Source organism: Melitaea cinxia, chromosome 22 (genome assembly GCF_905220565.1).
Source record: "Melitaea cinxia chromosome 22, ilMelCinx1.1, whole genome shotgun sequence".
NCBI classification, from domain to species: domain Eukaryota; kingdom Metazoa; phylum Arthropoda; class Insecta; order Lepidoptera; family Nymphalidae; genus Melitaea; species Melitaea cinxia.
In genome coordinates, this window is record NC_059415.1 from 8,784,413 (window position 1) to 8,804,797 (window position 20,385).

Here is a 20,385-nt window from a genome sequence, read left to right on the forward strand (position 1 = left end):
CTTCAAGCTCTATCAGTGCGTCAACGAAGATGGCGGAAGCATTAAGACTGTTACTTATTACAATCTTTGCGTTCGTTGGATGTGAATCTTCTAATATATTAGGAGTGTTTATATTGCCATTAAAAAGTCACCATATAGTATTTCGTCCGCTCATGTTAGAGCTGGCAAGACGAGGACACGATGTGACAGTGATTACAACGGACCCAGCCTATCCTAAAGGTCAATCACCTCAAAATCTTACCGAAATTGACTTACACGAGATTTCCTATAAATATTGGAATAATTTTTTCGCACAAATAGGAAGTGAGAAAGATAGTAAAGTGTATTTTAAAAAAGTGTACAATTTAATATTAAATTTAATTACCACACAGTTAAACACGCCTGAAGTTCAAGATTTACTTAAAAAGAAAAAGGTATTTGATTTAATTTTTACCGAAACATGTGCACGACCGTCTTTAGTGTATTCAGCTATATATAAGGCGCCAGTTATCGAAATAAGTACATTAAGTGGAGTTTTTTCGGCCTTTGAAACGATAGGGGCTGCAACGCATCCTCTCATTTATCCCAATCCTTTACATAGAAGAGTGTACAATTTGACAATATGGGAGAAATTATCAGAACTCTATCAGCATTATTTCATGGAAAACGCTTTTGAGCAACACATGAATGATGAAAATAAATTATTGAATACTATAAAAGGCTTAGAAGAATTTGATATAGACAATGTGAGACGAAATATTCAGATGTTGTTTTTGAATGTAAATCCTATTTGGGACTTCAATCGACCAGTGCCACCAAATGTAGTGTATTTAGGAGGCTTACACTTGACACCTCCGAAGGAATTACCTAAGGTGAGAACTAATTTTCTTTCCTTATTTTCGTCACGCTATTTAGTTTTGCATATTTTAATATAAGCAATATAATAAAGCATCAAATTGCATACCAAATTGTATAATGGGTATAATGTTTTAGTCAAGTTACATCTTCAATACTTAATCGAAATTTGGGGATCAGCCACTAAAACCATGCTAAAAGATTTGCAAATCAACCAAAATAAAATTATTAGAATACTATTTAATATCAATATGTTCACTCCGACGGAAATCCCTAATCTCTATTTAATATTAATATTATAAACACGAATGTAAGTTTGTTTGTTACGCTTTCATGCGAAAACTACTAAACCGATCATCATGAAACATTGTACACATATTCTTGGAGGTATTAGAAGTAACATAGGATACTTTTTATTAAAATAAAATTCAATGCGAGCGAAACCGCGAGTAAAAGCTCTATAAAGTACTCTATAAAAAGACGAAATTGCTTAACTTACAAAACCTTTATAAATATAACACGTTAACATTAATAAGAAAAATAATAACTCAAATGGTTATCATAAATGTCATCCTCACTCAGAAAAAATACAAGCATTACTTGAGAAATATAAATAAAATAAATCTTCCGACGCATAGGACTACAAATTATGGCAAAACATCTAAAAAATTTCAAGGCGTTCAGTTTTACAACAATTGACGCAACTGTTAATATTTTAATTTTTAATTTAAAATATTAACAGTTGCATCAAGTCTGTTAATTTTTTAGTCGCCGAAGGCCACAAGCCATTTTGCAAAGTATGTGCGTGGGAAATTTATTTACTACTACCGTCTAGCCCGTCGATTAGTTTTCCATAACTATTGTTTTATATAATTACTTACACTTTATCTAGTTTTATTAGTTTGCAGTTGTGCTGCCATAGTTGTAATTTTACAAAATGTTGTGACATTGTTTATCTCATTAAAAGCGAACACCCGTTCTTATGAGAAATGTTTTAAAAACGATATTTTACTTGTTATTGTTTGTTAATTTTTTCGGTCATAAACTTTTTACTTCTTAGATTTTATGATCTTCAATAACAACTCGTGTAGGTTTTATCTAATTCACATCAATAAATCTTAACTGAAATAACTTGTGTCCGTTTTTAACCGACTTCTAAAAAAGGTTCTCAATTGATTGTATTTTTTTATGTATGTTACTTCAGAACTTTTGCTGGATGGACCGATTTCGATAAAACATTTTTTAATCGAAAGGTGGTGCGTGTCATTTGGTTAAATTTAAATTTATTTGAGATCTAACAACTACTTTTCGAGTTATATCTAATAATGCGTTTTTACTTAACTTTTTTTTCGTCGGCCTACGTTGTATTATACCGCACAACTTTTTACTGGGTGTACCGATTTCGATGATTTTTAATTTAATCGAAAGCTGATGTTTATAATGTAGTTACATTTAAATTTCATCAATATCTGATTACAACTTTTTGAGTAATGTTTGATAAGGCATATTTACTTGATTATTTTTCGTCTACCTACGTCGTATTACCTATCGATGTAACACAATTATTTTCTTCTAAGCCATTGTATTATATAAAAGATATATAGGCATGAACTAAAGTTCAATCGGCCACGCAACTATATCTCGGCTTGGCAGATAAATTCTCCACCATGATTATCCATTTTTACGTTTAATGAATAAAACCGGAACTCTTGGCTGTGTATGTTCTGCGAGGCTGAGAAAAGCCTTAAAAGAGAATCATTTAGACCTCATATGAGTATATAAACAAATACGGACAATAGTTCCCTTACCTAGAACAAAGTTCTATTGGAAACATTCTGGTTGCATCCTAAGATCAATTCCATGTTATAGTTTTGCATTGTTATCTATTGCATATGCACAATTTCAATTACATCAAACATGGAGAAGGAGATCAAATTGAACTTGCTAGATTTAATCATAATTAAACAGCAGAGATAACAAATTTAACAAACAATTGATAAGTTACTTAATAAAAATATTATTTCAGGACTTAAAATCTTATCTAGATTCTTCTAAAAATGGAGTTATATATGTTAGTTTTGGGACAAATGTTAAGTCTTCGATGATGCCTTACGACAAGTTGAAAATATTTACCGATGTCTTTTCTCAACTTCCATATGATGTTTTATGGAAATGGGATAATGATGACCTTCCAGGACGTCCAAAGAATATTAAGATATCAAAATGGCTGCCTCAACCTGATCTTTTGCGTAAGTTTAGTTTTAATAACGCATGATGTTTATACTAACAACAATGATAATAATACTATATTGTACAACGATAGAAGAAACAAAAAAAAAAACTTTCCTTAACGGTAACTAATTACAACCATCAAAGAAAGATGATACAAAGGCGGTCATATCGCTAGAAGAATGGTCTCTTTCAGACAACTTTTGAGTATAGGACACGACATTAAAAATGCAGTTAAGAGTACAGATATCTACTTGTTATGTGAATTAAACTTTGTAACAATAAAAAACATATAATACATAAAAGATTTTATGTAAATTCGTTTTGAAAAATCGTTGCTTTTTTTCAGGGCATCAAAAAATCAAAGTTTTTATAACGCAAGGTGGCTTGCAGTCTACAAGTGAGTCTCTTAAAGCTGGCGTCCCTCTCATCGGTGTGCCAATACTAAGTGATCAATATTTTAATGTCGAACAGTATCTTAAATTTAATATTGGCAAACGAATTTTATTAGAAACAATGACACACGAAGAGCTTAGAGATACTATCACTAGTGTAATAAATGATGACAGGTAATTGTATTATTATTTTTCCTACATCGTCAAATTTTGATACAACCTCTCATTAAAAAGGTATAATTTTATTGTGAGATGGTAACCTCCGTATGGAAAACTTATAGTATCAACATTTATTGTTTTAAGATTTTTTTTTTAATTTTAGTCGACTTCGAAATGAAGATTCTTAAATACATTGTTTATTTTTTATGTTCTTGTTACTTCATAACTATTATTTATGATTCTTTTTGTATTCGAAAACTGGTGCTTGTCTTGTTGTTGATCTAAAATTTCAGTGAGATTTTACGAGTTTGAGTTATCCCTAATAATGTATATTTGAAGGTCGTTTTTCTTATTTGTTTGAGGACAAAAATAATATTGTTTTATTGATTTTAGTTACCGACAAAATGTTGTTATGCTGAACAACATTATGAATGATCAACCACAACAGCCCTTGGAACGCGCCGTTTGGTGGACGGAGTATGTCCTAAGACATGGTGGGAGAACGAATCTCCGCGCGTCCGGAGCGGGTGTCGCCTGGACCGAGTATTATGAATTGGAGTTAGTGATAACGTTATGGGCTGTGCTAATTTCGATATTGATATTCATTGTGTTAGCAGTAAAATTAATACTTATTGTCATTAAATGTCAAAAGAGACTGAATCTTAAGTTAGATTAAATAAAAATCTGTTTTGTTTTCTATCTATTTTTATATTTTATTCATTTAATGTCATTAAACGATACATTTGTTTTGCTATTTTTTTTTGGAACGTTCTAGCCTATTATATTCCAATGCTGGGCATAAACCTCTTTCCCCATGTAGGACAAGGACCACACTGCTCCAATGTTGGTTGGTGGATATATTCCCTACAATGAGTAACTATCGCTATCAGGTGTAAATGATAACAACCGAGACCGACGGCTGAACGTGCTCTCCGTAGCACGGTGGGGAGACCCACAAGGATTGCACAAACACCCATACCACGGCAAACATCTGTATGGCCCATACAAATGTGCCATGTGTTCGGGGACCGAACCCGCAACCGCCATTGCAACAGCCACAAACCAGTGCTTTCACAGTTGCGCCAACGCGTCGTCATTTTTTTTGAAACCGTTGTTTAAAAGTTAAATATTTTTGGGAGTTGTAAATTTTGATACAAGATATGCAGTTAATTATGTCAATATCTAATATATAAAATTCTCGTGTCGCGGTGTTTGTAGTTAAACTCCTCCGAAACGGCTTGCCCGATTCTCATGAAATTTTGTGTGCATATCGGGTACGTCTGAGAATCGAACAACATCTATTTTTCATACCCCTAAGTTATAGGGGGGGGGGGAGTAAGAGGGTTAATAAAATATTATGAAGTTTTGTGTGCATATCAGGTAGGTCTGAGAATCGGCCAATATCTATTTTTTACACCCCTAAGTTATAAGGGGATGGGGGGATTGAAAAGGTTAATAAAATATATGGCAAAACAACGTTTGTAGGGTCAGCTAGTGATGTTATAAAGATGTAATTAATATCAATAAGGTAAAGACGTTATATAATTAGAATTACAGCAAGTAGTTTTTACAAGATATTAAGGCTATAATTCTCGTATTCGTTAATAAGGACTCAATTAAAAAGTTATTTATTTGTATTTGAACTGCAAATATTTGGTCGAAGAGCACTATAAAACAAAGTGTTCTTTTATCCATGTAACTCTATTATTATACATACTATCTTAAGCACTATAATTGTGTTTGCTCGCAAACGAAAAAAAAAAAACGACTTCAATTACATCGACAAGTAATACAACGTAGATCGACGAAAAAATAGTCAAGCAACTACGCGTTATCAAAGATTACTCAAAAAGTAGTTATCAGATCTCGATAAAATTTATATGTGACCACATGATAAACATCAACTTTCGATTAAATTAAAAATTATCAAAATCGGTACACCCAGTAAAAAGTTATTGCGGATTTTCGAGAGTTTCCCTCGATTTCTCTGGGATCCCATCATCAGATCCTGGTTTCCTTATCATGGTACTAAACTAGAGATATTCCCTTTCCAACAAAAAAGAATTATCAAAATCGGTACATCCAGTAGAAAGTTATGTGGTATAATACAACGTAGGTCGACGAAAAAAGCGTCAATTAAAAACGCATTATTAGATATAACTCGAAAAGTAGTTGTTAGATCTCAAATAAATTTAAATGGGACCAATTGGCACACACCACCTTTTGATTCAAACAAAATTTGTCGAAATCGGTCTACCCGGTCAAAAGTTCTGATGTAACATACATTAAAAAAAAAAAAAAATACAGTCGAATTGAGAACCTCCTCCTTTTTTGGAAGTCGGTTAAAAATTCTAACAAATGGAATTAGCACAAGATTTAACTGCGTGAGATTCTAATTCAATTAATTATAGATAGTACATTGCACTAGGTTTGATGAACTTTTGAGGTTCATTTATAAATTATTTATTCTTAACAATGAACACACTCAAAAGATAAACGCGAAGCATATTAAAACGTTGTTATAAATGTTGAGTAAATTACTCATAAGAGTTATTACTCAACATTTATACGTTTAATTTCAAAACGTTTCTAAAACGTTTTAATTCAACTAGCTTGGAAAACAAAACAATGAATTTCTTTTGAATAGAAATAAACACTGTCTTGATGCTATAAATAAAGTTACCACTTCAGTTTTCTCAATTTAAAAACTAAATAAGTAATCAATAAAACTAACATATTAAGCTAAGTTATTAAATGAAATAATTAAGGTAGGACAAATATACCTTGCTCCGAAGTTTTTTTTTTCCTCTTTATTGGGAAACAAACAGCACAAAGAATATAGTTCGTTCATGAGACATAAAAAAAAATAATCAAGCCAACAAAGTTACCACTTAAAACTATGAACAAATAAATTAGACAATACAATAAATATTAGACAATACAATAAATATTGATTTGCTGGACGTGGAAAGTATCTCATAAACTTTCAGAAGTCAAACAGACAAACAGTCAAACAGTGTTGTATTCCTGTGGTGTCTAAAGTAGCTAGAGATCTCAGGGACAATAAATCTCGTGTTTCATGTATATTTTAGGTTATTTCGAAGTGAAATTTCTTTAGAATCGTTGTGATATGAAACTCGATAAAACAAAAATGCGTCGCGATAAATAAAGAAACACTTAAATGTATAGGAGAGAATGAGATGGAATACATTACGCGCACAACGATACAACAAGCAAGCGATACAAAACGCGTAAGCGACGCTTTTTGTATGGCGCTTACGACCTTTCTCACGAGACCGCGATCTTCGTCGATAGAACAGATCGCAACAGCCTACCTTTCTACGACTTTTCAACGCAACTTGCGTTGTGTGTGAATTGTTGTGTGTGCATTAACAGGCCACTAAACGATGCGTGTGCTACAGTAGATAAAGAATCCATAATGTATTATTCTTTAGATTTCGAAATCTTACAATCCATTCACGTCGCAAGGCACGTAATAGGATAACAATTTGTAGGGCGCGTTGGGTGTAAGTCAATTCATTTGTCAGCACTTTACAGTAAAACGAGGGGTTAATACCGATGAGTTTGACGTGTTTCTTCCTAATATATGATTCACAATGATTTTCCTTTTTTTTTCTAGATTTAACATACACATATTCAGTCTAGGAGACGTATTATTTAATGCTTAGAACTGAACGTGTTGGAAATGGATCTTGTTTGTTTTGATTTTCTTATATAAAACCTCATTTTGATATCAAAAATTTCCTTTTTTTTTAATTTATGTGAAATATATTCGTCAGTTGATTTTAAAAGAATTTGTCATTCTAAGTTTAGCCTTTAATAAACGGATCCACTATTGAAAAAGGAGGAGGTTCTCAATTCGACTGTATTTTTTTATGTACGTACCTCAGAACTTTTTACTGGGTGGATGACTTCGATGATTCTTTTTTTTTTTTATTTAAAGCACCAACGTGGTCGTTGGTGTTTGTTTCAACGTTGTCGGTTGTCATGTGGTCCCATTTAAAATTAATCGAGATCAGACTCGTACTTTGTGAGTTATCTCAAATCATGCGTATTTATTTGTCTAATTTTTGTCGACCTACTTTCTTTTTTTTTCGTTTTATTTATTTAATTATTTACTATGTTTATATAGGTCATTTTATTTATATATTTTTATACAATCAACAGCGCTTACAAATATACACACAGTTACAGAACACAGTACAGTTTTACTGTAGTAAAATTGACTTACAATGCTACTTAGATGATATCTTGGCTGTTTGCAAATGAAAGTAGAGACTGACTTGTTGCGGACTAACGGGGAACGAGGGACAGCCCCACCATGGAGCGAAGACAGCGGCGGCTCGAGCTGCGACACATCAGCGACCTTTTGATTCGACGCCTGACACGGTCTACTTAATATTTGCTGCATCTCCCAAACATGTTCCCGGAACGGCTAATAAACCAAACATATATACAGTCCACTTAGGATAGGATAGGATATCACTAAACTTTGTATTAATATATCTCATACCTTTTTACTGGGTGTACCGATTTTGATTATTGTTATTTTAATCGAAACCTGACATTAATTGTCTTAGTTACATTTAATTTTGATCGATATCAAATTTTTTTTTCTGAGTAATCTTTGATAACGCGTATTTACTTGACTTATTTTTCGTTTCCCTACTAATTACTTGTCGATATAATTGAAGTCGGTTTTTTTTTGTTTGCGATCAAACACAGTTATCATTTTACAAGTCATTTTAATAAGGCTGCCTATGCACTTTTTTAAGTTATAATATTGTTATTTTCCTTATTTAATATCAAATGTGCAACAAAGTGTTAAAATCTTTAAGAACCTTTTGTTTAAGAAATAAATAGCGTATCTCGCCAAAAGATGTATAAATATAAAAGAATTGTATAAATAAAGGTTTGTTTGTTTTATTATTGTATCCTCAACGCTTATTCTTTTTATATTTATTTTATTTCATATTCAGTATTCTTATCTAAGTTTTGTACGCTAAAGTTGCTTATTTGTTATCCAGTTTAGCTGAAACAAGGCGTACTTACGTGTGTAAGTCTAGCAATATTTCTTCATCATGTTACTTTTTTGCTGATTCAACGATCAAACTGGGATTTAGGGACTAGAACACCTTTATTAGAAAGGGTAAGGTATTAGGGCCGATAGTTTTATTATAAAGACTAAAAAGAAACAAAAAAAATCCTTTAGTAAAAACCATAAAATTAAAATAAAAAATATATTCTTATTTTCCTTTTGTTGTGTGTCTTTTTAACAAAATCACAAATGTTCACAAACATTACGAATCGAATCGAAATAATAAGGAAGTTTATTTCAAATTTTAAATTAAAATATAGACTGAACTTCTTAGTTACGTTGATTCGTATTATAGGTATACATTATTGTCCTATAAAGGTATACTAGAGATTCGCGAACTAAATCGCGATACAAGTTAGTATCATCATCTTCCTGCCCTTATCCTACTTATGTAGGGTCGGCACAACATGTTTTCCTCTTCCATTCCTCTCTATTATTCGTCACTTCAGTGCTTACTCCTTTCTTTCTCATATCCTCACTCACACAATCCATCCATCGCTTTTTCGGTCTGCCGATCGCTCTTCGTCCTTCGACATTCATCCCTAACATTCTTTTACCGACATAGCGGTCATCCCTCCTCATTACATGCCCATACCACGCTAACCTATCCTATCATATCCGATACAAGTTAGTATAAAACATATTTATGTAAAAGAAGCGTGTTAAGCGTGCTGCATCTTAGACAGCATTTTCACTTATCATCAGGTAAAATAGCGGTCAAACGCCAGCCTATCTATGTATAAAAAAAAAAATCTGAAGACGTTCTCAACTTAAAAAAAATCTACAAATTAGATGCATAAAGTATCACCAGTAGTGTAATTAAAAATTCAGCGTCACGAGCCTATTAAGGGAAATAAATCAAGGGGAAAAGGCAACACAGCGTATGTATTATGGACGTCGATAATTTTCGTCCTAAAATAAATCGATTACATTATACATTATATTAATGATATTGTTAGTATTATATTATGATATTTAATGTTATTTTATGTTATATTATTTTTATTATTTTTTATTGTACACTTACACACTATACATTCTTGCACATACCAAGGTTTGCTGGTAGAAAATGCATTAGCGTAAGCCTGCCTTTTGTACTCACTTTTAATTAAATAAATAATAATAATTAATATAAGTGAATAATAAAAATTATAGTTTTTCGGCTGACCTGTTTTCTTGTGACCGTCTGTTTCGTATAATTTTAGCCCATAGTGCAATATTTTCTCAATTACACAGATATCCTAAAATATAACATCACGTATATTTCATTTTTGTAAGCGTATAAGTGGTTTAACTCTACTTGATTGTAAATACGGGATAGTACCAAGTAAAGTTGGAATTTAACTCAAGTTCCAATAAAGTATTGCAATTATGCCTGTTAATTCTCTTATGAGTTGAACGATCTAAATAGTTAAGGAGTTCGCTTCAAGTCTCGGGAAATTTTCGAATGCTTTTGATGGAAATGTGGTAAATAATTAATTATCTTATTTGATAAAATAATTAATTATTTTATTTATAACAGATTCGTCATTGCCAAGCTATTGAAGTAAGGTATATGAATTTTGGTTAGTATGGTCACTTCATTAAGTAGACATACCTATAAGTAAACCTCTAGGAAAAAAAAATGTTGTATAAAAATAAATAAATAAGTATTCCAGCAGTAAAAGCTTACCACTAGAATTGTGTAGAATCCATTACTGACAGAACCTTTAGACATAAGACAAGAAACTATTACAAGTACTAGTGTACAACTGAAATTAGATTTACCAACGAGGACTGGAGTTGTGAATTTCTGAAATTCATAATTCGTATATTGTGAATGGATGAAAATTACGAAGTACATTGAAGCTAGCCCGTTTACAATACGACTCGTTATGCGTTTCGAAAACAAGCATATGGAATGTTCTAGTTCACTAGAATACTTAATGCATCTTGACATGAAATGAAATACTACTAAAGATAGTTTGTGTGAATTAATTGTTGTTCAAAATGGGATTGCGTATTTTAGGCCACCTATGTAAATCTAATATAGTTCTATGTCTTATTCGTGTCTTCATTATCGTAGAATAGTCATTTTAGGCAGTAACTTCAATTTTTTACAAATAATATACTCCTTCTCAAGTGACGCAAAGCACTTCTTATCAAATTCCTAAAAAAAAATTCATGATATCCTCAAAAATAATATTATTACATGCTAATTGAATGAAAATTTGCAGTCTACAACTACACCCAGGTCTTTAATTTTATTTATATGTATGTTGTATGTGTGTTGTTTGATCTTTTAGGGTGTGATTGTACCTAAGAGTGTTTAATTTGCGAGTAAAATTCGTAATGTGGCATTTAGAGACATTAAGGTCTAATTTATTAATTTGGCAATTATTGAATCTGTTTAGGTCATCCTGCAGTCATTCATTGAAGAAATACGTAGTAAAATATTGTAATTTTTCATTATTTATCGTTGTGTCCATTTGTTATAAATATTCTTTAACGGCTCGCAGGAAAGTGGACATAAGGTGCCAATCAAACCACAATTGCACAATATGCACAATTTCAATTGTTACCTATTTAAATTTAAATGTTTTAGTATAAATTTTCAGAATTCATATAATACAGCTTTAAACGTAACTTAGAAATAATATATAATGCATTTGGATTTAGAATCTTACATAATGAAAAAACTTTAATGAAGAGATGTCGATTGACTGCTACATGTAAAGATGCCTGATGATGGTCCAATAAAGGATCGAAACGTCGCATGAATTTGCAATTAGTGGTTTGATTGGCACCTTATGTCCACTTTCCTGCGAACCGTCAAAGAATTATAATTTTTATTATCTACTTGTGTCAATCAAGCTCTTTTTATGTAAAGCTATTTTTCAAAAATAAACTGTATATCGGATAAAATAGATCGATCAGTCAAAAAAAAGCCAGACTGTACGTCTATTGAGAATTACTACAACCTACGTTGGGAATTTTCGGACGTGAATCTCGATTTACTTTTTACCCTTTAAAAAGTGAACAGATAGAGGTTCAAGTGAACAAAATGGTTAAAAGTTATTTAAAGGAATTGAAATTTTTAAAATGGATATTTTTAGTATGTGTTAAAATACGCTAGTAATTAAGATGATACTAGTTATGTAGTTTACTAGAAGTATTGTTAATTAGAAGAGATTTTACTATAAAATGTATATATTTTTTTCAGAAATTTTCATCTCATTTTGTCACATCCCATTTAGTCAAAAACCTAAAATCATCATTAAAATCTATCGGCCTAAACCAGTCCTCCCGACGTGTCGGTCTCTGTATGAACTTGGACAAGACTAAAGTTATGTTTAACAACCAAGTCATACCGAGACCGATATCGGTCGAAGCTACCCTTCTCGAAGTTGTTCAGGATTATGTTTACCTAGACCATACTATCCAACTAGGCCGCAACAACTTCGAGAAGGAAGCCAAAAGGAGGATTTGAAAGGCGTAAAGTAACCGACATTGCCCACAGAATTAGCAAGTTGAAGTGGCAATGGGCTGGCCATCTGTGTCGCAGGACCGATGGTCGTTGGAGCAGACGGATCCTGGAGTGGAGACCGCGTCTTGGCAAACGTAGTGTGGGACGTCCTCCGGCCCGTTGGACCGACGATCTACGTAAGATTGCCGGTGTAGGCTGGATGAGGATTGCGGAAAACCGGGATGTCTGGCACGAACTTGGGGAGATCTATGTCTAGCAGTGGACTGCAACAGGCTGAGCTGACTGACTGACTGATTGAAATTGTTATCGATTGGTGATGTGCTTGATTCAAGTCGGTCTATTGTCTTTTTGTCTTGTTTTAAGGTTTCACTACCACCTTGGAACTTAAAAAGCGGACCGAAGGCGGGATAACCATACAACTGCTAGCATTGAAATACATAGGCCGAAGACGGACAGCAGCGTCATCGGTGCGACAAAACCAGCCGTGCGGTTACATGCAGCATGGTGATAATGGGCTAAACACATGAGTTTGCGCCATTTTTAACGCCATTATAACACCTAAGAACAAAAGTTAATTAAAACTAGTAGAAAAAAATGGATCTCTTTCTTTCTCTCTCTCTGTATGTGTGTGTGTGTGTGTATGTGTTTTTATGTGTGTGTGTTTTTACACATACTAGTAGTCGCCCAGTAGTCGAAATTCGACCATAATTAATTTAAGTTATAACTGTAACAAAGACTATACTTCTATAATAATTAACAAAAAAGTATGTATATGCGTGTATGTGTGTATCAAGTACACAGTAGTGTATTATTTTCAATAATTAAAAAAAATTAGCATTTTGCATTCCTTCGGTAGGGTAAAACCGGGATAGATGCCTCACTTTTTGAAATAGCCACCTAATTTTAAAAATATTATTTTTATACGAATAATTTTTATTAATGTAGCTCAATCCTTTATGTTGAATTATGACTATTTTTTTTCAACCTAGCCAATGAAGATTAAGCAGAAATTAGCTTTTCGTGAACCCTTTTTTTTGAGGATAGATGCCTACCTATATGGATAGTTGCCTCATCATGAAAATAGTGAGTAGGATAGATGCCCTTTAAAGCGTGTAAACGAAAAACCAAAACCAAATGTTAGGTTAGGCTACTCCTAAAACATCGATTGTCTCCAAGAAACATGGGCCATACCAATGAAATTTTTTTTGTGTTTTTTTATATCTTTTAATTGTTATAATTAGAATATAATTTTTATATAACACAGATTACTATATATATATATATATATATATTTAATTAAATTTTACAAGCATTTATTCAACAAAAGTATAAATTCTTAATTGTTGGTCTAAAATATTCATATCAAGTGTCAACATGCACATTGCACAACCATACTTTCTCATCTAAAGCTGACTGTAGGTTTTCTATAGTACAAGAACATACTCGAGCTCGCATTTCTTCCTTTCTTTTATATTTTCGTGGCATAGTTCTGCTAGAATCAGTAAAACATCCAAACATAAATATACCTAAATACATAAAAAATATAACAGACACAAAAAAAATTATACATATAAACTTACTCTGTATATGGTGAATGAAGGGATAGATGCCCCTAAGGGCACCTATACCTCAAAAAATCAGGGCAACTATCCTTTGTGATTGGGATAGATGCCCACGTATTTTTTAAATAAATTATAAACAAAATAGCATCTATTTATAACTATATGCAGACTCAATGACGCAGTATATAGACGTGATAAAAAATATAACGAAATTTATTACTATTTATAAAATTATACAACCTTAAATACTAACCTTTAAAACTTTGACGTGTTTGTAAATTTCGCTACGGAGAAAATTACACACACGATCCAAACGCGTCCTTGTCACACGAATATCTGTAGATATCTGAGGTACGGGGTGTCTTCGACTCCTACTTATGCGATTAATTTGTATTTGTGAGTTCGGGATGTTAGGTTTTTAGAACATGAGGCATCTATCCCACTGCGGCATCTCTCCCGGTTTTACCATATATAAACTATAAGTGTGCGAAATTTCATACTCCTGCGTCCACGCAACTTTCGTAAAAAGGGGTACAAAGTTTTTGCTTTACGTATTTATATAATGATTAGGAGCCTTATTGAAAGAGTCTAAACTATAGTAAGTTTCTGTCACAATTTTTTTCACTACTTTTTATATAAAATTTTACACTAAACATGCCAGAATGGAAAATGACCACTGATGGACCTTTAGTCAAAACTAGTAAATTAAATGTAATCATTTTTTTTATAACAATACTCGTATCATAGCACATATACACTCTATAATTGTTTTTTGAACGAATTTTCTTGTGTAGCATAGCAGGGGTACCCTAGCTGGCAAACAACTTCCGTAACGTTAAAAAGAGCGTAAGATTTTTATGTATAGTTTATGTATGATGGCTATACAGTGTCTAATGTATATTATATGTGTGAGTGTTATTATTTATTAATTAATTGTTAATTGACTCCTATTTGAAAAGAGGAAAACATTAAAATATTTGCGAAATTTAATAATACAACTATTTTATTAACCGACTTGCAACAAAGGAGTAGGTTCTAAATTCGATTGTATTTTTTATGTATGATACCTCAGAACTTTTGACTGGTTGGACATATTTCGATGATTTTTTTTTTAATCTAAAGCTTGAGCGTGTCATGTGATCCTATTTAAATTTAATTGAGATATAATAAGTTCTTTGCGAGTTATATCTAATAATAAATGACAAAGTATATTTACTAGCACTTAAAGCAGGAGCGTGGTAAGGCGACTCGGACTCAGTGTAATCAACAACTTGGGTTACTTGGGTTATGATTCTCTTTGATGCAAGTCTAGTCAGTGTGTCATAAAGAAAGAACTGACTACACATGCTTACACTGTATGCACATTGATTACTCATGCTTGATTTTAATGAGTATAGTACATGTTACACGTTACATATAACTAAGTTGATAAACGCGGGACCAAGGGCGCAAAAGTTTTTCTTTCCTTTCTTACACTATTTGTATAAACACAGTAATTTCTTGAGCTTCTGACTAGCAGACTATTTTATAACAGGCGTGTATCAACCTATAGAATCTCAAGCACAATAACCAACATATAATTTGTGTAAATCAATTCAGGTTTAATTCACATATTTACAAAATATTGAAAGTTCAAAGGAAAGGATCATCCCAAAAATAAACGGGACATATTGAGCAACGGGAAAAAATATTCACAAAAATATTTCGATGTTCATATTATCCTCTAAACTGAATAAGAAAAATCTTTTTATAAGAAAAACGCATATAGGTTATTTTATACACTTTACGCCTACGCTGGAGGGTATTTCGGGATTTCCCTTAAATGTTTGCAAATCAAATTTTTTCCCGAACATTGGTGGAAGGTCACCGGGTAATAATTGGTGGAAGGTCAGGTGGTAAATATTAGGATGAAAGCTTACTTAATACAAAGTCTTTAGGGAACGTTTAGTAATATCGCTCCTTGAATACAAAAGGGCCACAAATAAGAAAATATTTAAAATCGTTTTATTGCATAAAATGATAACTAAATCTACTATATTTCATGGTAAAAAAACTCCCATAATTTTTGTTTATAATTTATGGTAACACTGACTTACCACCTTTTTGCACTGGAGCACTTTGGACAGGTAACGTCAGTTCAAAACCGCCATATTGTCAGTTGAGACCCGAGATTCAACGTGAACGCATGTCGGTTTCGTGAAAAAGTGCCACAATCCAAAATACGTCTGTGTTGCATTCAAACTTCAGGTAAGTGCGATTATATTTTGTAATACAAAAGTGTCATATTTTGTAAAACGTCCGTTTTGCATTATAAAATCAGCATTTGTGATCATAATACATAATACAAAAGTGCCGTATTTAAAATGCGTCTGTTTTGTATTCCAGTATTATTTAAGTGTAATCATATTTTGTAATACATAATCGGAAATGCGTAGTGTTAATACTTATAAAATAATGAGTAGATATTCCTAAATTATGTTGAATATGAAGTGATTAAGACAGTGACACTCGTTGTATGTATATAAATAAACTTGTTTCATTTATGGTGTTATTACTGGAAAATTAGTATTTGAAATGCCAAATTAGGGATTGTTTTGTATTTGATTGTGTATGATTATTGTATTTTTTTAGTTAAAAACTTTAAAGGGTTTTTTTTTACAGATTATTACGTCATGATGAATAGAGCACGAAAAATTTTGAATATGGCAACCTCCATTCAGAAATTGGAACAAGGTCAACCATTACCTGGCCACGATATTATTGTGGATAATAAGACATACTCAAATGCTCGAGATTCTTCAGATACAAATTCCATTCCAGACAGTCAACCTGACTTAGACCTTTCAATATTAAAGGAAGAAAACAGTGAAGTAAGTTGTGTAAGAAATACGAAAGATACAAATAGGCCAAAAATACTTGTTGAACAGAGTGACTCAATTAGCAGTTCGAGCAACTCTGATAGTGACTCTGACAACAATTCTAGTCGTTCATCAACATCCAGTAGTTCATCAGATGCTGATTTTTCTTCAGACGACGACAGTGTTAAAGATACCAATTTTCTACCTTATCATGAAAGATCTTCTGATTCCGAAGAAGACGTACAGTCAAAAGTAATTACCAAACCATTTTGTATTTCACCCCAACCGGGCCCTTCTCGTATAGAACCTCATTTACTCGTCAATGATAACCTACCGGTCGATCTAGATACTCAGTCCCCTAATATAGATACAAAGTCATCCATCAGCCATAACCAGTATCCCAGCGTTAATATTCAGTCACCGAGCATCGGCAGTGAACCAGCTAGCGTGGACCCTAAACCTCTTAGTCGGAAAAGAAAAGCTAATCCAGAATCATGGAAAAGAAATAAAACCAAGACTCTAATAAATAGTGGGAAGGCACACATAACTATGTCTAAATCGAAAAGAAATATTGCTGCCAAAAAAATGGGACCTGCTTGTTCAGATAACTGTAAATTTAAATGTCAAAACGAATTTTCATTTGAGCAACGATTTGCCATATTTAGTGCCTATTGGGATACTGGCGATTTGAACGTTCAAAGGCAATTTATATACAACCACATGACAAAGATTGAACCTAAGTATCGGTACACACGTGTTGGTAGTACCCGCCAAAACTTAAACCACGCATATCATTTCACACTTAACGATAAATGCATTCGAGTATGCAAGTTATTCTTTATGAATACCCTTACTATATCTGATAAAACCATACGGACTGTTGTGAAGAAAAATTCTGGATCAATTACTGGAATTCAAATGAAAGATAACCGAGGAAAACATGGCAATCAATTTAAGTTGGATGCTGCTTTGAAGGATGGGGCAAAGGAACATATTAACTCCATCCCCAAGATTGAGAGCCACTACTGTCGCGCTCGCTCTAAGCGTGAGTACATTGAAGGAAGCCTATCTATTGCTGCACTGCATCGTGATTATGTCAATAAGTGTAAAGCTGAAGGTAAAGATTATCTTTCTTATAAATTGTACTATAATGTATTCGTCAATGACTTCAATATTTTTTTTTGGAAACCTAAAAAAGATCAATGTGAAGACTGTACAGCTTTCGCAAATATTGAAGATAAAACGCTTTTGCAAGTAAAATACGACCTGCATTTGAAAGAAAAAGACTTAGCGAGAGCTGAAAAGGAAAATGATAAAAAAAATATAAGCGAGAATTTTGTAGTATGTGTGTATGACTTACAGGCTGTAATGCCATGTCCGCAAGGTGAAGTATCTAGTTTTTATTATATTTCCAAATTGAATATGCTGAATTTTACTGTAACTGAACTGGGTTCAAATAATACGCACTGCTACGTTTGGCATGAAGGCGCAGGAGCTCGTGGTGCGAATGAAATAGGATCGTGGGTACTCGCCTACTTGAAAAATTTGAATGAAAAAGCTTCCGACTATTTTGACGTAGTATATATATATATAGCGACAAGTGTTGTGGCCAACATAAAAATAAATTTATGTTAGCGACGTACCAATACGCTATAAATGAGTTATCGAAGTTGAGGAGTGTTACTCATAAATTTTTAATAAAAGGGCACACTCAAAATGAAGGAGATGCTGCGCACTCTCTAATTCAACGCAACATTTCCAATGTCTTAAAATCTTCTCCCATTTATGTGCCGGATCAGTACATAACTCTTATTAAAACTGCAAAGAAGAAAGGAAGCCCCTTCGTTGTTCACGAACTTAATCATGAGAGTTTTCTGGATTTAAAATGTCTGGCTGTCGGAAATTACACCACTGCAGAAGATGGACAAAAAGTCAAATGGGCTGATATAAAAATTATTAAAGTCCATAAAGATTATGAGAACAAATTTTTCTTTAAGACTTCTTACGAAGATGAAGAGTTCACCTCGGTAGCCACACTGACAAAGAGAAAGTATGCTGGTCCTATAGTCCCAAAAAAACTGTACAAATAAAAACTTAAAGTAACTGAAACTAAAAAACAGGGTATCCTTAAACTTATTGAGAAAAATATCATACCAAAGTATTACCAAAGCTTTTACGAAAATTTGTAATACAATAGGTACTTAATTGTGATAATATTTAGAAAAGTAAACTTTGAATGTTCCTTTTAATTAACAAAGACTTATAAAAATAATATTAAGTAATTAATAACAATATTAAATAACTACGATTTTAAATAACTTTCTTAATTGTAACTTTCTTAATAGTAAACGTAAAAACTGCCATAAATTGTTTAAAACTGTGATTTTGTAAGACTGTGATAATCTTACTGTTTAATAATATTTTTATAAACTAGTATTTTGCTACTGAATTCTGTGCATTTATAACTGATCTCGTATTTTGTTTATGTAACTTGAAATAATTAACGTAAAAAGTGCATTAAATTGTTTAAGACTGTGATTTGTAAGACAACTTAAATTGTTATTGTGTAATAATATTATTGTAATATTTTGTTATATTATTAAACTGAATTCTGTGCCTTTAGAACTGGTCTCGTATTTTGTATTAGTTAGTTTAGTTGTAGTAAGAGCTCGCGTAACACTAATAAGTAATACAAAATACGAGAAAATAAATAGAGAGATGAGTGTCGGCGTTTTATTTTTTAGAGGATTTATTGATTTTATGTTTTTAATGAATATTTTGATATGATAATTAAACTTTTATCTCTTGTTTTTTTATAGTTCTAAAAATTTATAATGTAAATGTTTTAGAGAGATGTTTAATTTGACTGAATAATAGTCGCGTACAAAGTTGATCTTAGTTCTATTAATAATAAGTTAAGATTTTATTAGTTTGGAATTTTTAATTCAGTATGTTTTTGGTGTTCATTCACTTCAGTTATTACCTAGTAATAAGATTAAACTTTTTGATTCATTTTTTTTACCAATAAGGTACAATAAATTATTTTTATTTGTAAAATTGTGTTTACTTTTAGACATAATTTTTAAGATATTGATTAAAATTTTGAATGCAAAAGGGACTTTTGTGTTATTTTCTCTTATTAGGTAACAGCTATTACAAAGTTCATATTATACCTAGATACAGCTAAAAAATACGCATCTATTGATATATCAACATCTCATATTTAATTAATAAATATATGAAATATTTAAAAAAAACAGTTTAAAAAATTTGTTGTAGCCGTCCTGGAAAATTTATGAATTACGATTTGTGTCCGTTTTGTATTCAAGAAGCGATATATGGATATTTTAGATTTGTTTTTTAACTGACATAGAAAAAGGTCGTTTATAAGTTCAATTTTTTTTTGTTTTTGAATTAATAATTAAAATAGAATTATTCAAGAGATAAACATCTCTCTTCCAACACCGAAACGTGTACCTATTAAGGAAGATTCTATTATGAAAAAATTTTGGAATTCAGGTTAAGAAACTTCATTTCGATCATTTTCTTTATTTAAATATTGGTTACATATAGACTACATACAAATAGGTTTTACATTTTGTCAATTATTTATCGAATACCCCATCTACTTGTATTTAAATAAATACTTACAATTAAAACTAAGAAATAAAAATGAGTTAATATTAAAAATTATAATTATAATACATTATGACATTTTTCCTGTTTGTAGTTTTTAATTTTCTAATTTTATTACTTCTATAAC

At 31.9% G+C, this 20,385-nt stretch overlaps 1 protein-coding gene across 1 annotated transcript; it reads left to right on the forward strand.

Moving 5' to 3' along the window:
- Positions 1-4,320, forward strand: LOC123664703 (UDP-glucosyltransferase 2-like). The gene is made up of 4 exons (XM_045599208.1): positions 1-851; positions 2,861-3,083; positions 3,413-3,632; positions 4,011-4,320. The coding sequence occupies exons 1-4, from the start codon at positions 30-32 to the stop codon at positions 4,291-4,293; spliced, it is 1,548 nt and encodes a 515-aa protein (XP_045455164.1). The 5' UTR covers positions 1-29; the 3' UTR covers positions 4,294-4,320.
- Positions 4,321-20,385: the final 16,065 nt, after the last annotated feature.